Source organism: Phoenix dactylifera, chromosome 8, assembly GCF_009389715.1.
Source record: "Phoenix dactylifera cultivar Barhee BC4 chromosome 8, palm_55x_up_171113_PBpolish2nd_filt_p, whole genome shotgun sequence".
Classification (NCBI taxonomy): domain Eukaryota; kingdom Viridiplantae; phylum Streptophyta; class Magnoliopsida; order Arecales; family Arecaceae; genus Phoenix; species Phoenix dactylifera.
Window position 1 is genome coordinate 9730048 of NC_052399.1, and position 20819 is coordinate 9750866.

Consider the following 20819-nt stretch of genomic DNA (forward strand, 5'->3'; position numbering starts at 1 on the left):
CCTTTGGCCACCAACTCGTTCACTTGTCTTTGCAATTCTTCATGCTTCTTGGGACTCATTCTATATGTCGCCTTGTTTGGTAAAGTTGCACCTGGCATAAGATCAATGCAATGTTGAATTTCTCTCATTGATGGAAGACCAGAAGGAATTTCATCGGGAGTCACATCTCGAAATTTCTGCAAAAAAGAAGTAATTTTGGGTGGCAACAAATTGCCTTTCGGGTTAGATTCCACCACTATGAGAGCATATGCTTGGGAGGCTTCTCGAATTTCAACTTCAAATTCTGCCATGGACAAAAAGGTACTTTCCTCTTCCTTAATGGGTTTGGGTGTGTTGTCCATTTTTGAAGGCCCAAGGGTTATTTTGACACCATCCTTCAAGAATGCATAAGTATTTTTGCATCCATCATGAACAACCCTTCTATCAAATAACCATGGTCTCCCCAAAAGTAAATGGCAAGCATCCATAGGAACCACGTCGCACCATATTTCATCACGGTAATTTTTTCCAATTGAAAATTGAACAAGGCAACGTTGGAAAATTTTTACCTTATTTCCTTTCTTAAGCCAAGAAAGAGAATATGGGTGGTGGTGAGGTTCTGTCTTGAGTTTCAACTTTTCCACCATCTTCATTGAGACACAATTCTTGCAACTTCCTCCATCGATAATGACATTGCAAATTTTGCCATGAGCCGTACATTGAGTATGAAAGATGTTGTACCGGAGCCACATATGATCATCTTTGCTTCGTATTGAATTCAGGGTTCGACGGACCACAAAAGCTTCACCATGATCACTATATGTGATGTCTTTTTCAATTTCATCATATATAGAATCTGACTCATTTTCTTCACCATCACCTTCTTCGGTAAGAGAAACCACTCTTCTATTTGGACATCAGAAGCAATATGCCCATAACCAGAACACTTGAAACATTGAGGTCGAGATGATGTTGGCCGAGAAGAAGATGAAGCATCTTTTTTCACCGTTGTGGTTGGCTTGGATGTAGAAGACGAATGAGATTGCGATGCACTCCCCCGGTTAGGAATGCCCTCACGCTTGAAATTTCGGCCTCCAGGAGCATTTGTTAAACCCTTTTCTCGCCGTTGTTGAAGTTGGCGTTCCACCTTAGTAGCAAGTTTAATAACATCATTAAGAGAAATAAAAGAATGGAGGTGTACCATATCATGGATGTCACGCCTCAATCCGCTAAGGTAACGAGCTATTGTTTGCTCTTCGGCCTCTGCTACACCACAACAAACCATAAGATTGTCGAACTCTTCAGTGTACTCCTCCACGGTTCGCATCCCTTGAGTGAATTGATACATAGTGAGAAATGCATCTTGAAGGTAATTTTTGGGAAGGTACTTTTTGCAAAGTTCTTTCTTCATTTTCTCTCAAGTACGAATCTTGGTTTTGCCCTCCTTTGCTCTTTGCAACTTGAGGCGCCCCCACTAGATTGATGCATGCTTTCGAAGCTTGATGGCCACAATCTTCACTTTAAGCTCATCGGGGACCTCTTTGTAGTCAAAGATTCGCTCAACAGTGTTAAGCCAATCTAGAAAGATGTCGGGTTGCGTTTTTTCTTCAAACTCAGGAATGTCTATCCTGATGTCTGGAAATCAAAATTGATGACGATGTTGGTGAGATGAAGAAGAGTTGCTCCTTCTACCACGACGTAAACTTTGGTCATGAAAGGTGTTGCGATCTTCTTCAGTGGTGCCGCCCTCCTCTTCACTCGGGTTTTGCTCATAACGAGCCAACCTTTCGGTAAGATTTTGGACTTGCCGCTGCAACTCATCATTCTCTATGTCGCGAAGATCTCGCTCTCTACGAGGTTCTTCATCGCTAGAAGGACCTAGGTTGCCTCGGCTCGCCATGGTTGGTTGAAGCTTGCGTCAACACCACCACGAGAAATGCGATAGGTTTCCTCTCGAAACGTCAAGAGATGATAACCTCGCTCTGATACCACTTGATACCGCTTGGATCAATTTGCAATCCAATGGAAGTGGGAGAAAAGACAAGATAATTTTTTTGTGCAAGGAGGAAGATAACTTTCATTCAAATACTTGGATGCCTTCTCATTACAATTCATGACTATTTATAGGCAAGTCATGGGTAACATGAAAGGACAAAAGAAAATGAAAGATCAAGAGTCACCTTAATATGGGTAACTCACACAATAAAAGACATCAAAGCCAAAACTAAATTCTCTTAGGGAATTTAAAAAGTCAAAAGATACCTACCTCTTAAAATACCTATAACTTTCCAACTATAATTCAGATTTTAATGTTCTTAGGCTTGTTGGAAAGAAAAGAAAGAGACCTAAAACTTTTATGTTAATAACTTTTCTAAATTCGACCATTTAATACTCTGAAAATGGTATGCAAGTTGTACGATGTCCATGCACCTGCATCAGAGCTTATCAGCTACACCGCGCCCCTAGCATCACCCTAGCCGATGAAAGAACAATTCTGGTCGTTTGCTTCACGCAGGTTGCACGGGTAGGTTGTCCTGCACTAGACCTGCACTCGACGGGATCGAGTTTTTTCCACCTGGGAAGAGTTGATAGGGACATCAGAGCTCTTCATTCAGATGATAGAGCCATCAGAGCCACTAGCTTACGTCACACTAGAGATTGACATCAGTTTGAGTTGGACCCCCAAGATTGGGTCCACTCGAGTCCGCGTCATTTCTACTTTATTGCATTATTAGTTGCTTTATTATTGGTCGAGTCAATTTGGTTAGTTGCTTTTGTTATTGGTCGAGTCAATTAGTAATTAGATCAATTGATTAGATCAATGTTGGTAAGTGATTAATTGATGTAAGGATCCAAGTTTGGTATGTAATCAATTAATTAACTTAGTCAATTGATTGAATTGATGTAAGGGCCCAAGTTTGGTATGTCATCAATTGATGGACTTGATGTAAGGCCTATATAAAGGCCACACCCCTTATGAATTAGGACAGTGATCAAAAAAATAAAAAAATCTCTTGGCTTGGCCGACTTTCTTCTCTTCCTCACGCTGGGCATGAGCCCTTCCCTTCTTTCTTCCTACATCTCTAAAGCCTCTTCTTCCTACATCTCTGCAACCTCTTTTTCCTTCTCCTTCCCTCTTCTCCCTATAGTTGTCCTCCATCAATGGGCTGGGTCCGCTCTAATATCATTTGTAACAACCTAGGACCTCACCCAAAACGGCTAGTCAAATGGTATTATTTAGGCTCTTTAATCCTGTATAAGTATACAAGATTTATCCAACGAATAATTGATGTAGGACTAAACACGTGCCTGTACGAATGCTCACATACTCCCTTCTTTTAAGCCCTGACGTCCTCATCAAGCTAAGGATTTAAATCCATTCAAATCTAATCACAAGCACCATAATTGGCTCATAGTTAGCCCTAATGGATTTGTGCTGCAATGTTTCCTAGTTTACATAGGTTATAGGCTGAGTCCGCTCTAATACCGTTTATCACAACTTATCATCTCACCTAAAAAAACTAATCGTCGAACCGAGATGATAGCTCTTCACTTTCTTCCCTTTCTGTCTTTGGCTTCTAGCGATTGTTCTTGGCCTTTTGGAGCCAGCGAATCACCGAAAAATTACCTTGTTTTGGTCTTCATCCTCCCTATTTCGACGTCGCCGGCCGCCAGTTGACCGGGGCTGCAGCCGCTATGGCCACCATTAAGTGAGGGGTAGGCCACTATGGCCGCCACCCCCTTGGATTTGTGAGGAAGAAGAGAGGAAGGGGCAGGCTGTTCGTGAGGAGATGAGAGAGAAAGTTTCTCTCTCTTCTCTCTCACCTTCTATCTCCTCTCTCTAGTTTCTCTCTTTTTCTTCTTTCTTTTTTTCTCTCTCTTGGTGTCTCTATCTAGTTCACCTAGTGAGATGGTAACATGGTCTTGGGGAATCTAGTGATGGACTCCTAGCAAATGTTGGTAGGCGGTCTAGGTTACTAGTTTACTAATTGATTTTCTTTTGATAATAGAGTTTTATTCCATAGAGGAAGATTCATCTGTGCAAGTAGATCTGATCGAGGTACTCTGCACCCTAGCTCATAGACTCTAAAGTGGGTTGGTGATCATTGTGTTGGTCAGTCTTCCATAGAGGTAAGAATCCTTGTACACCGACCTACATGATTATAGATATTTTGTACATATTTATATATAATATGCTAATGATCATGTAAAATAGTTTTATAATACTTTTTTTATTAAATCATATTTTGATCATGTATGCTTGTGATTGACAGTATAATGAATTCATATATGAGTACAGGATGTGATACTCTAGACTAACCATGTTATATTGATTGCCTCCTCATGGACGGAAAATGTGACCATGGTTATTCTAAAGCTAAAAATAAAAAAGAATTGATATGTGGATGTGAACTTGATTAAATGAATAAGAACTTTGAGCTGATCTAGCTATCATCAGTTGCCTTATCACAAGCTAAAAATGTGATACTATCAAAGACCCTACACAAGCTAAAAATGTGATACCATCGAAGGCCCCGTCATAGGCTGGAAACGTAGAAGTGACTCCAAGAAATTAGAGGTGATCTAACCACTAGCCAAAGGAGGAGAAGGGGCAGACGAAGATGAGAGAGTGACACTGGTGAGCGATCACAGTAAGGGTCAAGGAGTCGAGTGTTGCGAGGTTTTTCTTACGGAACTCGAAGGTGGAGATCGAGCCGAAGCAGCCCTACGCCGAGTTTTGGATGAGGACTTCCGAGTCTGAGCCTTCATTCGTGGTCTGGGGTGAGTTGGGGAGCCCTGATTCGAAGCCGGTGACTCTCGAGAAGTGGAAGAAGAGACATAGGCCCTGTTTAGGAGAGCTGTTGGAAGTAGAGCTGTTGGAAGTAGAGCTGTTATAAAAAGCTGTTTGCTGTTTGGTAACTACATTCGTAAAGTGCTGTGATGCTTTGTTTTGTGTTTGGTAAACAAACTGAGAAAGTACTTTTATATGACAAAATTACCATAAAGGACATTGCATAGTATTATACAAGAGAACATAATAAAACATAACATAAATTAATACATAAATATACGATATAGTATAATATTATTGTAATATAAAATAATATTATGTTAATATAGCATAATAGTAATATAATTATTAGAGTAAATTAATATTTGGTAATATAACATAATATTAAATTATTTAACATAACATATTAATGTATTATGATATAATGTAATATATATTATATTTATAGTATAATACAATAATAAAAGTATAAAATATTATAATTATTAGTATAAATTAATTTCTCATAATATAACATAATATTAAATTATTTAAAATAACATATTAATATATTATAATGTAATGTAATATAATACAATATTTATAGTATAATACAATAATAAAGGTATAAAATATTATAATTAATATTATAAATTAATTTTTATAATATAACATAATATTAAATTATTTAAAATAGCATATTAATGTATTATAATGTAATGTAATATAATATAATATTTATAGTATAATACAATAATAAAGGTATAAAATATTATAATTATTAGTATAAATTAATTTTCCATAATATAACATAATATTAAATTATTTAACATAACATATTAATGTATTATGATATAATATAATATGATATTATATTTACAGTATAATACAAAAATAAAGGTATAAAATATTATAATTATTAGTATAAATTAATTTTTCATAATATAACATAATATTAAATTATTTAACATAACATATTAATGTATTATGATATAATATAATATGATATTATATTTATAGTATAATACAAAAATAAAGGTATAAAATATTATAATTATTAGTATAAAATAATTTTCCATAATAATTTTTCATAATTTTCTATAAAATAATTTTCCGCAGTCCAGGGGCTCTTCTTCGTGGTCCATGCTCGAGGAGGACCTCAGCGTGAGCCACGAGGTTGATGATAAAAAAAAACAAAAGATTGATTTTGGAAGGTATAGAAAAGGATTAAAAAAATTTTCTTCTAAAATGTGGTTCAAGAGATGCATACAAAAATTGAAAAGAAAAATATTTTTTCTTACAGAAGGGAGTCTGACGGCTTGGGTTCTTGGCTCCAGCAGATTTTTAGATTTATACAGGGATAAACTATGTAATTATGTTATTTTAATATGGGCATTTTTGTCAAAAATACAGCTTTCCGAAAAAGCTGAAACAGCTTCCTCCCAAAAGCTCCAAATTGGAGCTTCCTTCCAAAAGCTATTTTCAGCTTCCCGCAAAAGCTGAAACAGCTTTTTGAAAAATTTACCAAACACAATTTTTCATCTAAAAGTACTTTTGGAGGGCCAGAAAGTGCTTTCTGGCCCTCCATAAGCTCTCCCAAACAGGGCCATACTCGTCAGAGGTGTTGAGGGCAGAGTTGTTGGCGAAGATTGGGCTCTCAGATCGATAATTGTAGATCTGGTTGCATAGGTTGTTAAAGGACCAAAAGTTTCCGCCTGCGAAGAGGCAGCATAAGGAGGAGTTGGCGCCACTGGCGGCGGCCGAGGGTAATGTAATGATGGATTTCGGGGCTGCATCGATGGGGTCTAGCTCTAACCCCTTTGCAGGAGGGTTTGGGAGTGGTGGGGAGACGAGCAAGCCCGTCTCCCGAGCTGCTGCGGCTATATTGAGGATTGGGGCAGAGCCCTCGTCTGTTGGGAATAAGAAGTTGGGGTTAGTGGTTGCGGGGATTTCCAAGGTTTCAGATTTGCTGATGGGGTCTATTAAATCAATTAACAAGGAGCCGGGGTGACTACTCACTTCGTGGGGGAGCTTCACTGGTGGACGACGTACGCTAATCTCGAGGCAGAGCAAGCGAGTATGGGCAGTTGAAGGAGGTGAAGTTCTTCGATGAGAAAGCGAGCAGGAAGTCGAAGGGGATTCTATGGTGCGGGCCATGGTCGATGCGGCTCAAGCAATCTGATGCAGGGCGCGTATTCCGGTCAGCCGGGTCGTGGGACTCGGGCTCACGGGTTGTGTCGAGGGAAATACAAGTCCCCCCAAAACACGTGGTTGGAAGCATCCAACCTCGGACAATCGGCCTAGCGCCCGATCTCGGACGGCCGACTTGACGTTCAACCTAAGAGCTCTCGACCTCAAAGCGCTCGATCTCGGAAGGCATCTGATCCCAAAAGTCGAACCTCGCCGACTGCCCGCTGCGGTCACATCCTCCTACGGTCCGATTTGGGACCACGCCTTGAGCGGCTTACTCAATAATTAATGCGCGTAGTCTCTGCAGACCTCCGGCTTACTCAACAATTAATGCGCATGGACTCTGCAGACCTCCGGCTCACTCAACAATTAATATGCATGGTCTCTGCAGACCTCCAGGTTACTCAACAGTTAATGCGCGTGGCTCCTACTGTCTACGGATCCTCAGTCCTCCACGACAAACCAGCTCGGCTGCGTTCAGTCAGCCGTGACAACTCCCTGATCCCGACCTCATCCCCCACGGCAAGATATTAATTCACATGATCGTGCACCAATTCATGCGACGTGCTCAGTTGTACGGCAACCTGGTCCTGTCGCGTCACAGGTAACCCAGCGCCCCTCTATAAAATGAGAACTCCTCTACCTTAAAGGGGGCTAGACACTAAAAAAAACTCTGGACACATCTTTCTCCGATATTTCTTTTTCCCTCTAACTTAAGCATCGGAGGGCCGGCGCCGGAAACCCCGGCCACCGGCATTTTGCAGGTCTTCCGGAGGACGCCGCCCGCCGACGGACCGGCACCCACCATTCTCGCACCGGAGCTCCTCCTCCTCAGCCGACGGCCGCCCCCGGGTCCAATTTCCAGCAACAGTTGGCGCTAGAGGAAGGGCCAGAGTCGCGGCCATGAAGTTGAGAAGTAAAGGAGCCTCTAATGCTTCCCGGCGTCTTCCACCAAGTCCTCGATACTCTGTCCAGAACTCGCCGCCTCCGGCTGACCCGATTCCCCAAATTCAGCCAGAACAGTTCAACATCCTGGTGCAGCAGGTCCAGGCTTTGGCCGACGCCGTCCAAGGTCTGTGGCGGAAGGAAACCTCACCTATGCTACCTCCACAGGCCCTGGCCCAACCGGTGCTTCCTCCAAATGGACCGATGCCCCAGGGCCAAAATCTTCATGGCTCCTCCAGGGCTAATAATGAAGAACGAGCGTCTCCCCGGAGAGAACTGCCGGAGAGAAGCCTAGACATAAGGCCGCAGCCTTCGGAGGCTGAGTCAGCTCCGGACTGCCACGAACCGGAGCAGGCTGCTGCGACAGTCCTCCAGGTTGGGGAGCTCGACAAGAAGGTCGAGAACCTGGAGCGCCAGATTGAAGCGCTTCATAACAGGAAGGCAAGGCGCGAGGGTGATTTTGAGTTTACCACCAAGTTTCCCTTTTTCTGCCAGATCGAGGGTGAGCCGGTCCCACCGAGATTCAAAATGCCCCAAGTGGAGCCCTACAACGGAACTGCCGACCCCCTCGACCACTTGGAGAGCTACCGAGCTCTCATGGCATTGCAAGGGTCCTCGGAGGCTGTGCTTGCAAGGCCTTCCCAGCTACCCTTCGGGGCACCGTTCGGCTTTGGTTCTCTGGACTGAAGCCGAGCTCGGTATCTTCTTTCGAGCAGCTCGGCCGGCAGTTCGCCACCAACTTCGCTGCCAGCCGACGCCAGCGGCGGACATCGGATTCCCTCCTAGACGTCAAACAAAAGGAGGGGAATCCTTCAGAGAATATCTTGACCGCTTCACTGCTGCGACCTGGGAGGTCCGTGAGCTCGACCAGTCGATAGCCATGTCGGCACTGAAGACCGGAGCTCGCTCCTACACATTTCTCTTCTCCATTGAGAAGAGCTTCCCCGCCGATTTCACCGAAATGCTGGCCCGAGCTCAGAAATATGCGAAGGCCGAGGAGGCTATTGCCTCTAGGCAGGGCGCGACCGAGCCGGCCTCAAAGAAGCAAAGGAAGCGTCGCAAGGAGCGCGGCCACTTGAGAAGCCGTTCTCCCTGCCGGGATAGGAACCTGCCTCGGCTGAAGAGCCTGCCTCGGCAGCAGGGACAAGGTCCCCGCCTCGACCAAGATCCCCGCTACGGCCTCGAATGCACCAGGGGAGGCACGAGAATTACACTCCCATCAACGCGCCCCGGGCCGAGATCCTAATGGAGATCGAGGGTTGGGACTTCTTCCGACCCCCGCCTCCGATGCGCGATGTAGGAATCCCGCGCAACCCTAGAAAGTACTACCGCTTCCACCGGGACCACGACCACGATACGGAGGATTGTTTTCAGCTCCGAGATGAGATCGAGGTGCTTATCCGCCGCGGGGTGCTCAATCGGTTTGTGAAGAACCGACGTGAGAAAAGGAGGCCAGTGGAAAACGCCGTGCCGCCCGATAATCCAAATGACAACAGGCCCATCGCCAGCACCATCAATATTATCGGAGGAGGAACCTCGGCTGAAGAGCCAGCCGAAGAAGGAGTTCCCTCGAAGCGTCCGCACACTTCTGAAGTCATCTCATTCTCGAACGAGAACTTGGAAGGGGTTAAAACCCCTCATGATGATGCTGTGGTCATCTCTGTGATTGTAAATAAATTCGATGTAAAGCGCATCTTGGTTGATAATGGGAGCTCGGCAAATATTTTGTACTACCATGTCTATCAAAAAATGGGACTGACAGAAAATCAGCTTCGGAGGATGAACGCTCCACTAGTTGGATTTACCGGAGACTCAGTCCCGGTTGAAGGCGAGGTCAGTTTTCTTGTCACAGCTGGGCTCGCCCCTCGAGAAAGCACCGTGAGGACGGACTTTCTTGTAGTCCGCCTGCCTTCAGCCTACAATGCCATTTTGGGAAGGCCGGGACTGAATGCCCTCCGGGCTGTGGTCTCAACTTACCACTTGCTTGTGCGGTTTTCCACCAATTATGGGATAGGCGAAGCTCGTGGCGACCAGATGGTGGCCAAGCGGTGCTACATGGCGACCTACAAAGCAAAACCACCGGCTGAAGCGTCAAACCAACAGGAGCTACCGACCGAGGTGCCAACTCAAGCAATGGATCGCATGTTGCCCATTGAAACCTTAGACGTACGGAACGATCTCTGGAAGAAGCGGGTAGAGCCCGGTGAGCTTCTTACCTGAATCCCTTTACAGAAAAATTATCCCGAGCTAACCGTGCAGGTCGGCTCCGGCTTGAGCTCCTACAAAAGGGAGCGCCTGATCAAATTCCTCCAGGCCAACATGGATGTCTTCGCCTGGTCGCCCGCCGATATGCCGGAAATCGACCCCGAGGTCATGGTTCACCGACTCCAGGTGAGACCAACCTGTAGACCCGTGAGGCAAAAAAAGTGGGGCTCCACCCTGGAATGACAGCGAGCGGCAGCCGAGGAAGTAGATAGACTCCTAGAGGTCGGCTTCATCCGGGAGGTCTCTTATCCGGACTGGCTCGCCAACGTGGTCCTCGTGAAGAAAGTCAATGAGAAATGGCGTATATGCGTGGACTACACCGACCTGAACAAGGCCTGCCCGAAGGATAGTTTTTTCTTTTCCAGCATCGACCAGCTCGTCGACTCGACCTCGGAACATCAGCTGCTGACCTTCATCGACACCTTTTTGGGATACAATCAAATTCGAATGGCACCTGAAGATGAGGAGAAGATGACTTTCATCACCAACAAGGGCACTTATTGTTACAAGGTGATGTCGTTCGGATTGAAGAATGCAGGAGCTACATACCAAAGACTGGTCAACCAGATCTTCAAAGACCAAATAGGCCGAAACATGGAGGTCTACGTGGATGACATGCTGGTGAAAAGCCGAACAGCAGAGCACCATGTGGCCGACCTCAATGAAACATTCTCCAAGCTCAGGAAGTACCAAATGAAGCTCAATCCTGCAAAGTGCGCGTTCGGAGTCACCTCGGGCAAATTCCTGGGCTTCGTAGTAACCCAGCGTGGAGTCGAAGCTAATCTCGAGAAGATCCGAGTGCTGCAAGAGATGTTACCTCCAAAGACGGTCAAGGAAGTGCAGAGGCTCACCGGGCGGGTCGTGGCTTTGGGGATGTTTGTCTCCAGGTCGGCCAAGCGCTGCCTCCCATTCTTCAAGATCCTTAAACGACCAAAGAACTTTCTATAGTCAGAGGAGTGCCAGCAAGCCTTTGAAGAGCTTAGGTGCCTTCTTGCCTCCCCTCCGCTACTCACCAAGCCTCAGCAAGGCGAAGTCCTTTATTTGTACTTAGCTGTCTCCCCGGTTGCAGTAAGCTCAGTCCTGGTCCGGAAAGATGACAAGCTCTAGAGGCCTGTCTACTATACCAGCCGGGTTCTCAGAGATCCTGAGACCCGATATTCCAAATTGGAGAAAACGATCTTCTCCCTGATCACTTCAGCTTAGAGACTCCGACCCTACTTTCAGGCCCACACTGTGGCCGTACTGACTGACCAGCCCATGAAGCAGATCTTGCAGAGGTCGGACCGCACCGGAAGGATCGCCAAATGGGCAGTCGAGCTCGAGGAGTTTGACCTCGAATACCGTCCAAGGCCGACGATTAAAGCCCAGGCGCTTGCCGATTTCATCGTGGAGTGCACTCTGCCGGACGACCCCGAACACCCACTCATGCCAACAAAGGAGACCCCAGGGCTACCATGGATCCTATATGTGGACGGCTCCTCAACCTCGGGGGGTAGCGAAGCCGGTCTTATCCTTACGAGCCCAGATGGGGTGGTGGCAGAGCAGGCCCTACGCCTTGAGTTTCCGGCTTCGAACAATGAGGCGGAGTATGAGGCGCTCATCGCCGGGCTCAAGTTGGCAGAGGAGCTGAAGGCAGAAGACCGAAGGTCTTCAGTGATTTCCAACTGGTCGTGAGCCAGGTTCTGGAAGATTTTGAAGCAAAGGAGCCGTCGATGCAGAAATATCTCCAAAAAGTGCGAGACCTCATATTCGCCCTAGGCTCCTTCAACATCCAGCATATTTCCAGGATGGAGAACATGAGAGCAGACGAACTGTCGAAGTTGGCGACCTCCCGCATAAGCGAGCTCTCCAAGGCGACAGCGCTTGAATATCTCCAAACACCCAGCATAGAAGAGCTTGAGCCTACTATGTGCATCGAGACCAAGCCGAGTTGGATGGACGAGCTCGTCAATTATCTACAAAGTGAAGTCCTCCCTAATTATGAGCTCGAGGCTCGCCGAATCAGACGTCTAGCCTCCCGATTCATATTATATGAAGGTAAGCTCTACCGAAAATCCTTCACCTCTCCTCTCCTCGGATGCCTCCGCCCGTCAGAGGCGGACTATGCTATGTGAGACGTCCATGAAGGGATATGTGGGAACCATCTAGGAGGCCGAGCGCTGGCTCATAAAATTTTACGCTAAGGATACTTTTAGCCCACACTCCAAAAGGATACAACTGACTTCGTCCGAAAATGCGACCGATGCCAGCGAAACGCCAATATCTAGCGCCGACCCTCAGCCCCGCTGACCTCGATCGGTGCCCCCTGGCCATTCGCCCAGTGGAGAATCGACATCCTAGGGCCATTTTTCCTGACAAGCGGGCAGAAAAAATTTTTGGTTGTCTCCATCGACTACTTCACCAAGTAGGTCGAAGCCGAACCAATGGCCCGAATCACCGAGCAGAAAATGCGAGACTTTGTGTGGAAGTCGATCATCTGTAGATTTGGACTCCCCCGTATCCTCATATCCGACAACGGCCGCCAGTTCGACAACATTTGTTTTAGAAAATTCTACTCCGAACTCGGCATCGACCACCGCTTCATCTCGGTCGCCCATCCCTAAACGAATGGAGAAACCGAGGTAGCGAATCGCACCATTTTGCAGGGGCTCAAGGCCAGGCTCGATCGGTCCAAAGGACAGTGGGTCGAGGACTTGTACAACATTCTCTGGGCCTACCAGACTATGTTCTGACTACCTACAGGCGAGACCCCTTTCCACCTGGCATACGGGACGGAAGCTGTTATTCCTCTGGAAGTCGGTCTCTCCTCCCTGAGAGTGGAGCATTACGACGCCGACTCCAACTCTTCTCGGCTCAGGAATAACTTGGACCTCGTCGAAGAGACAAGAGAAGTTGCCCGAGTCCGCATGGCGAGATACCAGCAAAAAACGGCCCAGTACTACAACTCCAAAGTCAAGCTCAAGCATTTCAAAGTGGGGGATCTCGTCCTCAGAAGAGCTGAAGCCTCTCAGCCGACTGAACAAGGGAAGCTAGCCCCGAACTAGGAAGGACCTTACCGGATCGCGCGAGTCCAGCGACTTGGAGCATACAAATTGGAATCCCTTAAGAAAACTTTTATCCCTCGAAGCTGGAACTCCGAGAACCTCCAGATGTACTACCAATAGACCCTTCTGGGGTCGTCAACAAATGAGAATACAACTTTCACCCTCCACTTATGATAATTCGCTTACGGTTCTCCACTAACTATTTCATACTCTTCCTGATAACGTGATGTCTGTGAATCTCAAGAAACCTGACCAAGCTCGGATGCCCGACTAAGTTCGGATGTCCGACCAAGCTTGAATGCCCCGGCAGAGCCTGGAACGCCCCGCCGCGTCGATATTGAGCTCAGTCTTGATCTCCCTCAAAAATCTCGACTAAAGTCGGGATGCCCCGTGTGTCGACCGTAGAGTCCCAAACTCTCTCGACCTCGGAAAGCGTCGTAGGTCGACAGTGCATTCTCAGACCCCTCGATCGACTAAGGTTGGGATGCCCCGTGTGTTGACCGTAGAGTCCCAAATTTTCTCGACCTCGGAAAGCGTCACCAGGTCGACAGCGAGCTCCAGCTCCCTCAAACTCGTGCTCGATACCTCAGCTAAGGTCGGGATGCCCCGTGTGTCGACTGTAAAGTTCCAAACTCCCTCGACCTCGAAAAGCGTCACCAGGTCGATAGCGAGCTCCAGCTTCCTCAACCTCATGCTCGATACCTCGGCTAAGGTCGGAATGCCCCGTGTGTCGACCGTAAAGTTCCAAACTCCCTCGACTTCGAGAAGCATCGCAGGTCGACAGTGCATCCCCAGACCCCTCGACCTTGTGCACGATCCCTCGACTAAAGTCGGGATGCCCCGTGTGTCGACCGTAGAGTCCCAAACTCCCTCGACCTCGGAAAGCGTCACAGGTCGACAGTGCGTTTCCAGACCCCTCGATCTTGCGCACGATCCTTCAACTAAAGTCGGGATGCCCCGTATGTTGACCGTAGAGTCCCAAACTCCCTCGATCTCGGAAAGCATCACCAAGTCGACAGCGAGCCCCAGCTCCCTCGATCTCGTGCTCGACACCTCGACCAAGGTCGGGATGCCTCGTGTGCCGACCGTAGAGTCCCAAACTCTCTCAACCATGGGAAGACAAGAGCGGGGTAGGACCTTTGTGGACCCCCTTTGGCCTTCAACGACGGGGTGGCCCCTACGCGGACCCCCCAGCATGCAGGCGCGCCTAAAGCGGGCGCCAGATGCACGACATTCCCCTGGTCGGCCGGTGAGAGCCACTATATTGCGCGAGGCCCCGATCAAAGTGCCATATTATTCCACAACAAATGGCATCGCCTACGGAAGCGAACCACGAGCCAAAGAACACCTCGAAGAGCCGACCGCAGAGCGGAACTTCCTACCTCGGCGTAAGGTGCTTGGCTCCAACAGGGCGAAAGGTACTTTCTACCTAGCACCTGTATTATTGCATCTACTCGTTACATACCATAACGGCTTACAAAATCTCGATCGAGATCAGGACCTTCCCCGACCAAGGTCGGGATGCCCTCCTGAGCCAACCATGAGCCGAGGTCTCCTCAACCCCGTGCACGCTCTCCCCATTTATGATATCCATTTTAGCCTATGCAGACCCCTCCGAATGAGGACTCAGCCAAGCCCAAACGTCGAAAATTCGACGTCCGTCCGCAGTGACGACCTTGACCATTGGTACTCCGATCGGGCTCGAAAAGGCCAAGGCACTCACCGTAGGATCCGATTCTGTTCATCGGAACCTCGACCAAGCCTGAAGCCGACAGCCGCAAAGGCCCCAACGGCAACTTAACCTTGGTTCACGGTCTCCTCGAAGACCGACCCCAGAACTTTTTCTGAACCTACGCCCGAATAAGCCGAGCTCAAAAACTTGGCCGAATATTTCAGAAGATGAGTCTGAAGACCTAACAAGACCCCTTTGGGATCCGAAGCCCGAACTCGGTGTCTTAGAAATTCGGGAGCCAGGCTCAAGGTCCTCGCAAACTTCGAATCCGAGCTCGAAGACTTGGTGAACTTTCCTAGAGTCTGAGCTCGGAGCCTTCCCTAGCGAACATAATCCGAACCTAAGTCCATGAGCTTAGCTGAGCTCGAACATTTAGAGGAATTCGTCGGGAGAGATTCAACTCGAACGATTAAAGCAAAGAAGAGAAAAGTAGACATGAATTTATAAAAAGAAAAGTTTTTTCATTAATAAAAGCCCGGAGGCTAAAGTACAAAATCAAGGATCAGCCATACAACAAGTTTGAAGGCCGACCTCACTTACAAAAGGAAAAACAAAGAGGAAAAGCTAAGTCCTAGGGGGGGGCTGCACCAGCGTCGCCCTTCGAATCATCTATAGTAATAACCCGAGGGTCTTCGGCGGGCACTGGCTCGGAACCCTCCGCGGTGGCCTCCGCCGAGGCCTCGCCAGTGGCCTCGGAAGCGCCCTCGGCAATCTCCCCGGGAGGAGCCTCCGACGTCGCCCGATCGGACATACCAGCTTCGGCCTCGGCGAGCTCCTTCTCGACCGCAAGGATTGCAGGGATGTCGTCCTCGCTCTCATCACCTATCCCCATCCTTGGACAAATCCCTGAAAGGTCGAGCTGGGGGCAGTATCGCGCCATTTGCCTTCGAAAATTTTCGAAGCTCCGGAGGAACCCGTCCACGGTCTCCTCCTCGAGCATGTCGTGGAACTCTTCCGATTCCTTGAAGAGCTCCACGGCGCTCGTAGCTCATTCGAGGGCCCTCTTCTCCCGGGCCTCAAGCTGCTCAATCTTCAGGCGGAGAACTCCGCCCTCATATTTATGGCCGGCAGCTTCAGAGCGCGCCTCCGCAAGACGCGCCTCAGAGGCGCGCAACTCCGATCTTGCCAGAGTATGCACGGCCCTTTCCTCCTCGAGCTCGTCGACGATCGCTCGCCGCCCGGCCTCGGTGGCCTCCCTCTACGCAATGGCTTCCGCCAGCGCGGCCTCCGACTCCGCAAGCCTCTTCTCGGTCGATTCCAGTTGTTTTTGGAATCACCGAGACTCGTTCTAGCATTCCGAGGCAATGAATACCAGAGTGTCCACTTCATGAATATGCTGCAGGAAAAATGACAATAAGTAGGAATGAAGAAAATGTCGATGACTAAAGACAAAATAAGAAGGCAGCTTACCCAAGCAGTGTTGCAGTACGTCTGGTCGACAATTTCTTCGAGGCCGAGGGCTCCGAACTCGGCCCGATCAGCAGGGAGCATCGCGCGGCGAAACACAGCGCGCGCAACATCACCGTCCCGGAAGGCCGAGCTACCCTCCGGGATCGGGGACTCCGGGTCGGCCGATCCCCTTTCAAAGCGTCCTCTGGCTCCTGAAGAACTCGGCCCGCCCAAGCTCATGGTAACGGGACGGGATGCGCTCGGAACCCCGGGGCCCCTGCTCGGCTCGGGCCCCGAGCGCCGTAGACGCAGAACCGACCGACCTGCTCGTTGGGAGACAGGGGCGGGATGTGTTAAAGGCGCCGAATCCGACGCCCCCTCAGAACCCGCGCTCGTATGCTCGGTAGCTGAAGCCCCGTCCCGGGCAGACCCCGATACTCCGGCCCCAGAGCCCCTCACCTCGGCAAGGGCGGAAATAGCGGCCGGCCTGGCCTTCTTCCTGGGCTTGGGAACAGCCCCGCCAGCCTCGGCCACCCTTCTTTTTAGCCGAGAGAAGAGAGATGCGTTACTGGTCGGCATGCGGGAAATGTCTGAAACAAAGAAAAAATTCTAAGTAAGAGAAAAAGAAAAGAAACAGGTAAAGACAGAACAATGCGACCGCTCTTACCCTCGGGATGCGTCAAACTCAGGCCGACGTTCACCAAGGCCTCCTCTCTTAGGAGGTCGGTCAGGCTGATATCCTTTTCGAGACCTTGCAGAGCGTTGAGAACCCTCTGCTCGCTCGCCGTGAGCTCGGAGAGCCTGTTGAGGGCCTTCAGCCGGAGGTGTCCCCACCTCGGGTCGAATCCCCATGACACCTCGGACGCAAGAAAGAAAAATTTCCTCTTCCACTCACGGATAGAGGAAGGGGCATCTCAAAAAAGTGACATACCGCCCCGAAAGGCAAAGTATAGCCACTCTCCATCCACCGAGTTTGTCTTTAATAAAAAACACTGGCGGAAGACGCTCACCGAAGTCGGGATCCCGTGCGCAAGGCAAAGGGACGAAAATCCGACAATGGTCCTCCACGAGTTCGGTGCAAGCTATGCTGGGACGAGTTGGTACTCCACCAGCAAGTTGTTCACGAACTCATGAGAGGGAACCGCAGGCCGGCCCAAAGCGTCTCGACATGCACTCCGATCCGACCTGGGGGCGGTCGCGTCACCCTATCATCCGGCCCTGCAGTTTCGAGATGAAACCGAGGCCGAAAAAAGAACTGGGTGCGGACCAATTCCAGCTCCTCCCCCGACAGACTGGACCCGACCTCATTCGGACCAAAGCCCATTTTAGAAAAAAGAAAAACAACAAAAGAGGGAGAAGACGAAGAAGAGCAAAAAGGAAGAAGAAAAAGAACTCCCTAGCCAACGCAGGGAGGTAACCTACAAGTGGGGTCGCCGGAAATCGCTCCGGGACGCTGCCGGAGAAGCTCTGTTGTGACCGAGAAAAAAGATAAGAGAATAAGAGCGGCGGAAAAGGAAAAGCAGCCAAATGAGACCTTTTTTAGGGCCAGGTCGAGGGGTTTATATAGACCCACTCGACGGCCCATATCGGCAGGGCTAAAACTCGCCTCCCGTCCGAATGGCTCCACGTGTCGGCCCCGAAAGCCGAAGTGGCGCATTTATTCTGAACGGAAGCCTCGAATACGGAATCGAGGCGTCGTCCCATCGGATCTCGGAACCCCATCATGAGTCCACTGCACGACGCGACCTCGAAGGACGAAAGGGTGTCGTCCCCTCTCCCCTCATTAAGAGTACCCCGAAATGCGCGGAGCGCCGGCATAATTTAAGTCTCCCTAGCCCCCACTACTACAATAAAAGCAATTACTTCCCACGTCCGAGCTCGTGAACAACTTGGACTCGAAAGTCGGAGGGTAGTGTTGAGGAAAATACAAGTCCCCCCAAAACACGTGGCTGGAAGCATCCGACCTCGAACGACCGGCCTGGCGCCCGATCTCGGACGGCCGACCTGACGTCCAACCTAGGAGCTTCCGACCTCAAAGCGTTCGATCTCGGAAGGCATCCGATCCCGAAAGTCGAACCTCGCCGACTACCCGCTGCGGTCACATCCTCCTACGACCCGATTTGGGACCACGCCTTGAGCGGCTTACTCAACAATCAATGTGCATGGTCTCTGCAGACCTTCGGCTTACTCAACAATTAATGCGCATGGAGTCTGCAGACCTCCAGCTCACTCAACAATTAATGCGCATGGTCTCTGCAGACCTCCAGCTTACTCAATAGTTAATGCGCGTGGCTCCTACTGTCTACGGATCCTCAGTCCTCCACGACAAACCAGCTCGGCTGCATCTAGTCAGCCATGACAACTCCCTGATCCCTACCTCATCCCCCACGGCAAGATATTAATTCACATGATCGTGCACTAATTCATGCGACGTGCTCAGTTGTACGGCAACCTGGTCCCGTCGCGTCACAGGTAACCCAGCGCCCCTCTATAAAAGGAGAACTCCTCTACCTTGAAGGGGGCTGGACACTAAAAAAAACTCTGGACGCATCTTTCTCCGATATATCTTTTTTCCTCTGACTTAAGCATCAAAGGGCCGGCGCCGGAAACCCCAACCACCGGCATTTTGTAGGTCTTCCGGAGGACGCCGCCCGCCGACGGACCGCCACCCGCCATTCTCGCACTGGAGCTCCTCCTCCTCAGCCGACGGCCGCACCCGGGTCCAATTTCCAGCAACAGGTTGTGTGGCATGGGTGTGTGGGTGGCAGTTTGCGGCGAACATCATGCCATGCCGGGCAGCACATTCATACATACGGCAGTGTGGTGGCAATATTGGTAATGACATATATATATATATATATATATATATATATATATATATATATATATATATATATATATATATATATATATATATATATGTTCTTTTACCACATTTGGTAGCTGAATATCAGTTAATGTTTTTTAGCTTTAGTAATGTATTTGGTACTATAGGAAAATGATTTACAAGATAGGGTAATGGCTGAGCAAGGTTCTTGACATTGCGAGATCTAAACGAGTTGTGGATTGGTAGCGTTGTAGCTTGTTGGTTTACGATAGAGGTAAGAATCTCTGCACTTAGTTACCATTATATATATATATATATATATACACACATGTTATTGATTTGCACTACTAGATTTGCATCGTGATTTATATTGATAGATTTGATTTGGCATGTGATGATATGTTTTATATGATTTCCAATACGAATATACTCGCATGATAGTATCTATATCAAATATTGACAACATGAGTATCTGAACAATATTACCTTGAATTTGAAAGAAATGCATTATGTAAGTAGAAATCGATTTAACAAGTGTAACTTATAAATCAGATGGATAAGATATGGTTTGGACTAACCTAATCATAGGATAGATTCAACGGGCTTATGTATGGGATAGTGTCCGTGGGATTTTGTTAGTCTTGGACTAGGTTATGATCTTGGTTAGTTCAAAACCGAAAAAATATTTTTATGAAACCTGGAAATCAAGTGAATGAGAAACAGATGATATGACACAAGATATTGTTGTTGAACAATTGGTTAAATTGAGATATATATAGGCATATATATGTGCTTCTTTAGATGATAATGATGAGTGCTTATGTGCATGTTATTTATATGAGCTTTTCGAGTATTGATATGATATTCATTTTACTTGGTATTGTTCATTTGATTATTTTTCTATTACTTATGGTGTAGCAGTTCTGAATTCTTACTAGGCTGGAAAAGTTTATATCCTTTCTTGTTTTTTTTTTTAGAGTTGCAGGTTGCATAGTACTTGGCTATGGTTGAGGTTGTAATAAGTTTTTCAAGCCTTGTATATTCTCTATGGCTCTGCCCTAAGGGATACGCAGCCATGTCATATGGCTGGAGTTGGGTGGTGGGTTCAAGGCATGTGCATTTGTTGTTGATATTTTGGCTTGATTACGTCATTCAATAAAAAACTAACCAGAAAGTATTATTTGAATTCTTTGATCCTGTATAAGTACCCAAGATCTATCCTGCGAATAACCAATCTAGGACTAAACACACGCCCGCACGGGTCTTTGCATACTCCTCCCATTTAAACTCTGACATCCTCGTCCGGCTAAGAGTTCAAATCTAATCACAAGTATCACGATCGGCCCGTGGTCAGCTCTAATGGATCCGTGCTGCAATGTCCCTAGTCCACATAGGTTATAAGCCAGTTCCACTCTGATACCATTTGTAACAACCCAGAATTTCACCTAAAAAAAGCTATCTAAAAGGTATTATTTGAGTTTCTTAATTCTGTATAAGTACCCAAGATTGATCCAGCGAATAATCAATGTCGGACTAAACATACGCCTGCACAGATCCTCACAGTTATTCTCTTGAGAAAACTGAGCACCCACCATTGCTCCAAAACCGCACCATTTGGCAACCTTTGATCTCAAACAGCCCCACACGGGAAGAAGTGGAGTTCCACTATTGTTTAGA

General features: G+C 47.9%; 1 protein-coding gene across 1 annotated transcript; it reads left to right on the forward strand.

The window, feature by feature from the left end:
• The first annotated feature begins 9172 nt into the window (after window positions 1-9172).
• Window positions 9173-10105, forward strand: LOC103711289. The gene has a single exon (XM_008797373.2). The coding sequence runs from the start codon at window positions 9173-9175 to the stop codon at window positions 10103-10105; it is 933 nt and encodes a 310-aa protein (XP_008795595.2).
• The last annotated feature ends 10714 nt before the right edge of the window (window positions 10106-20819 follow it).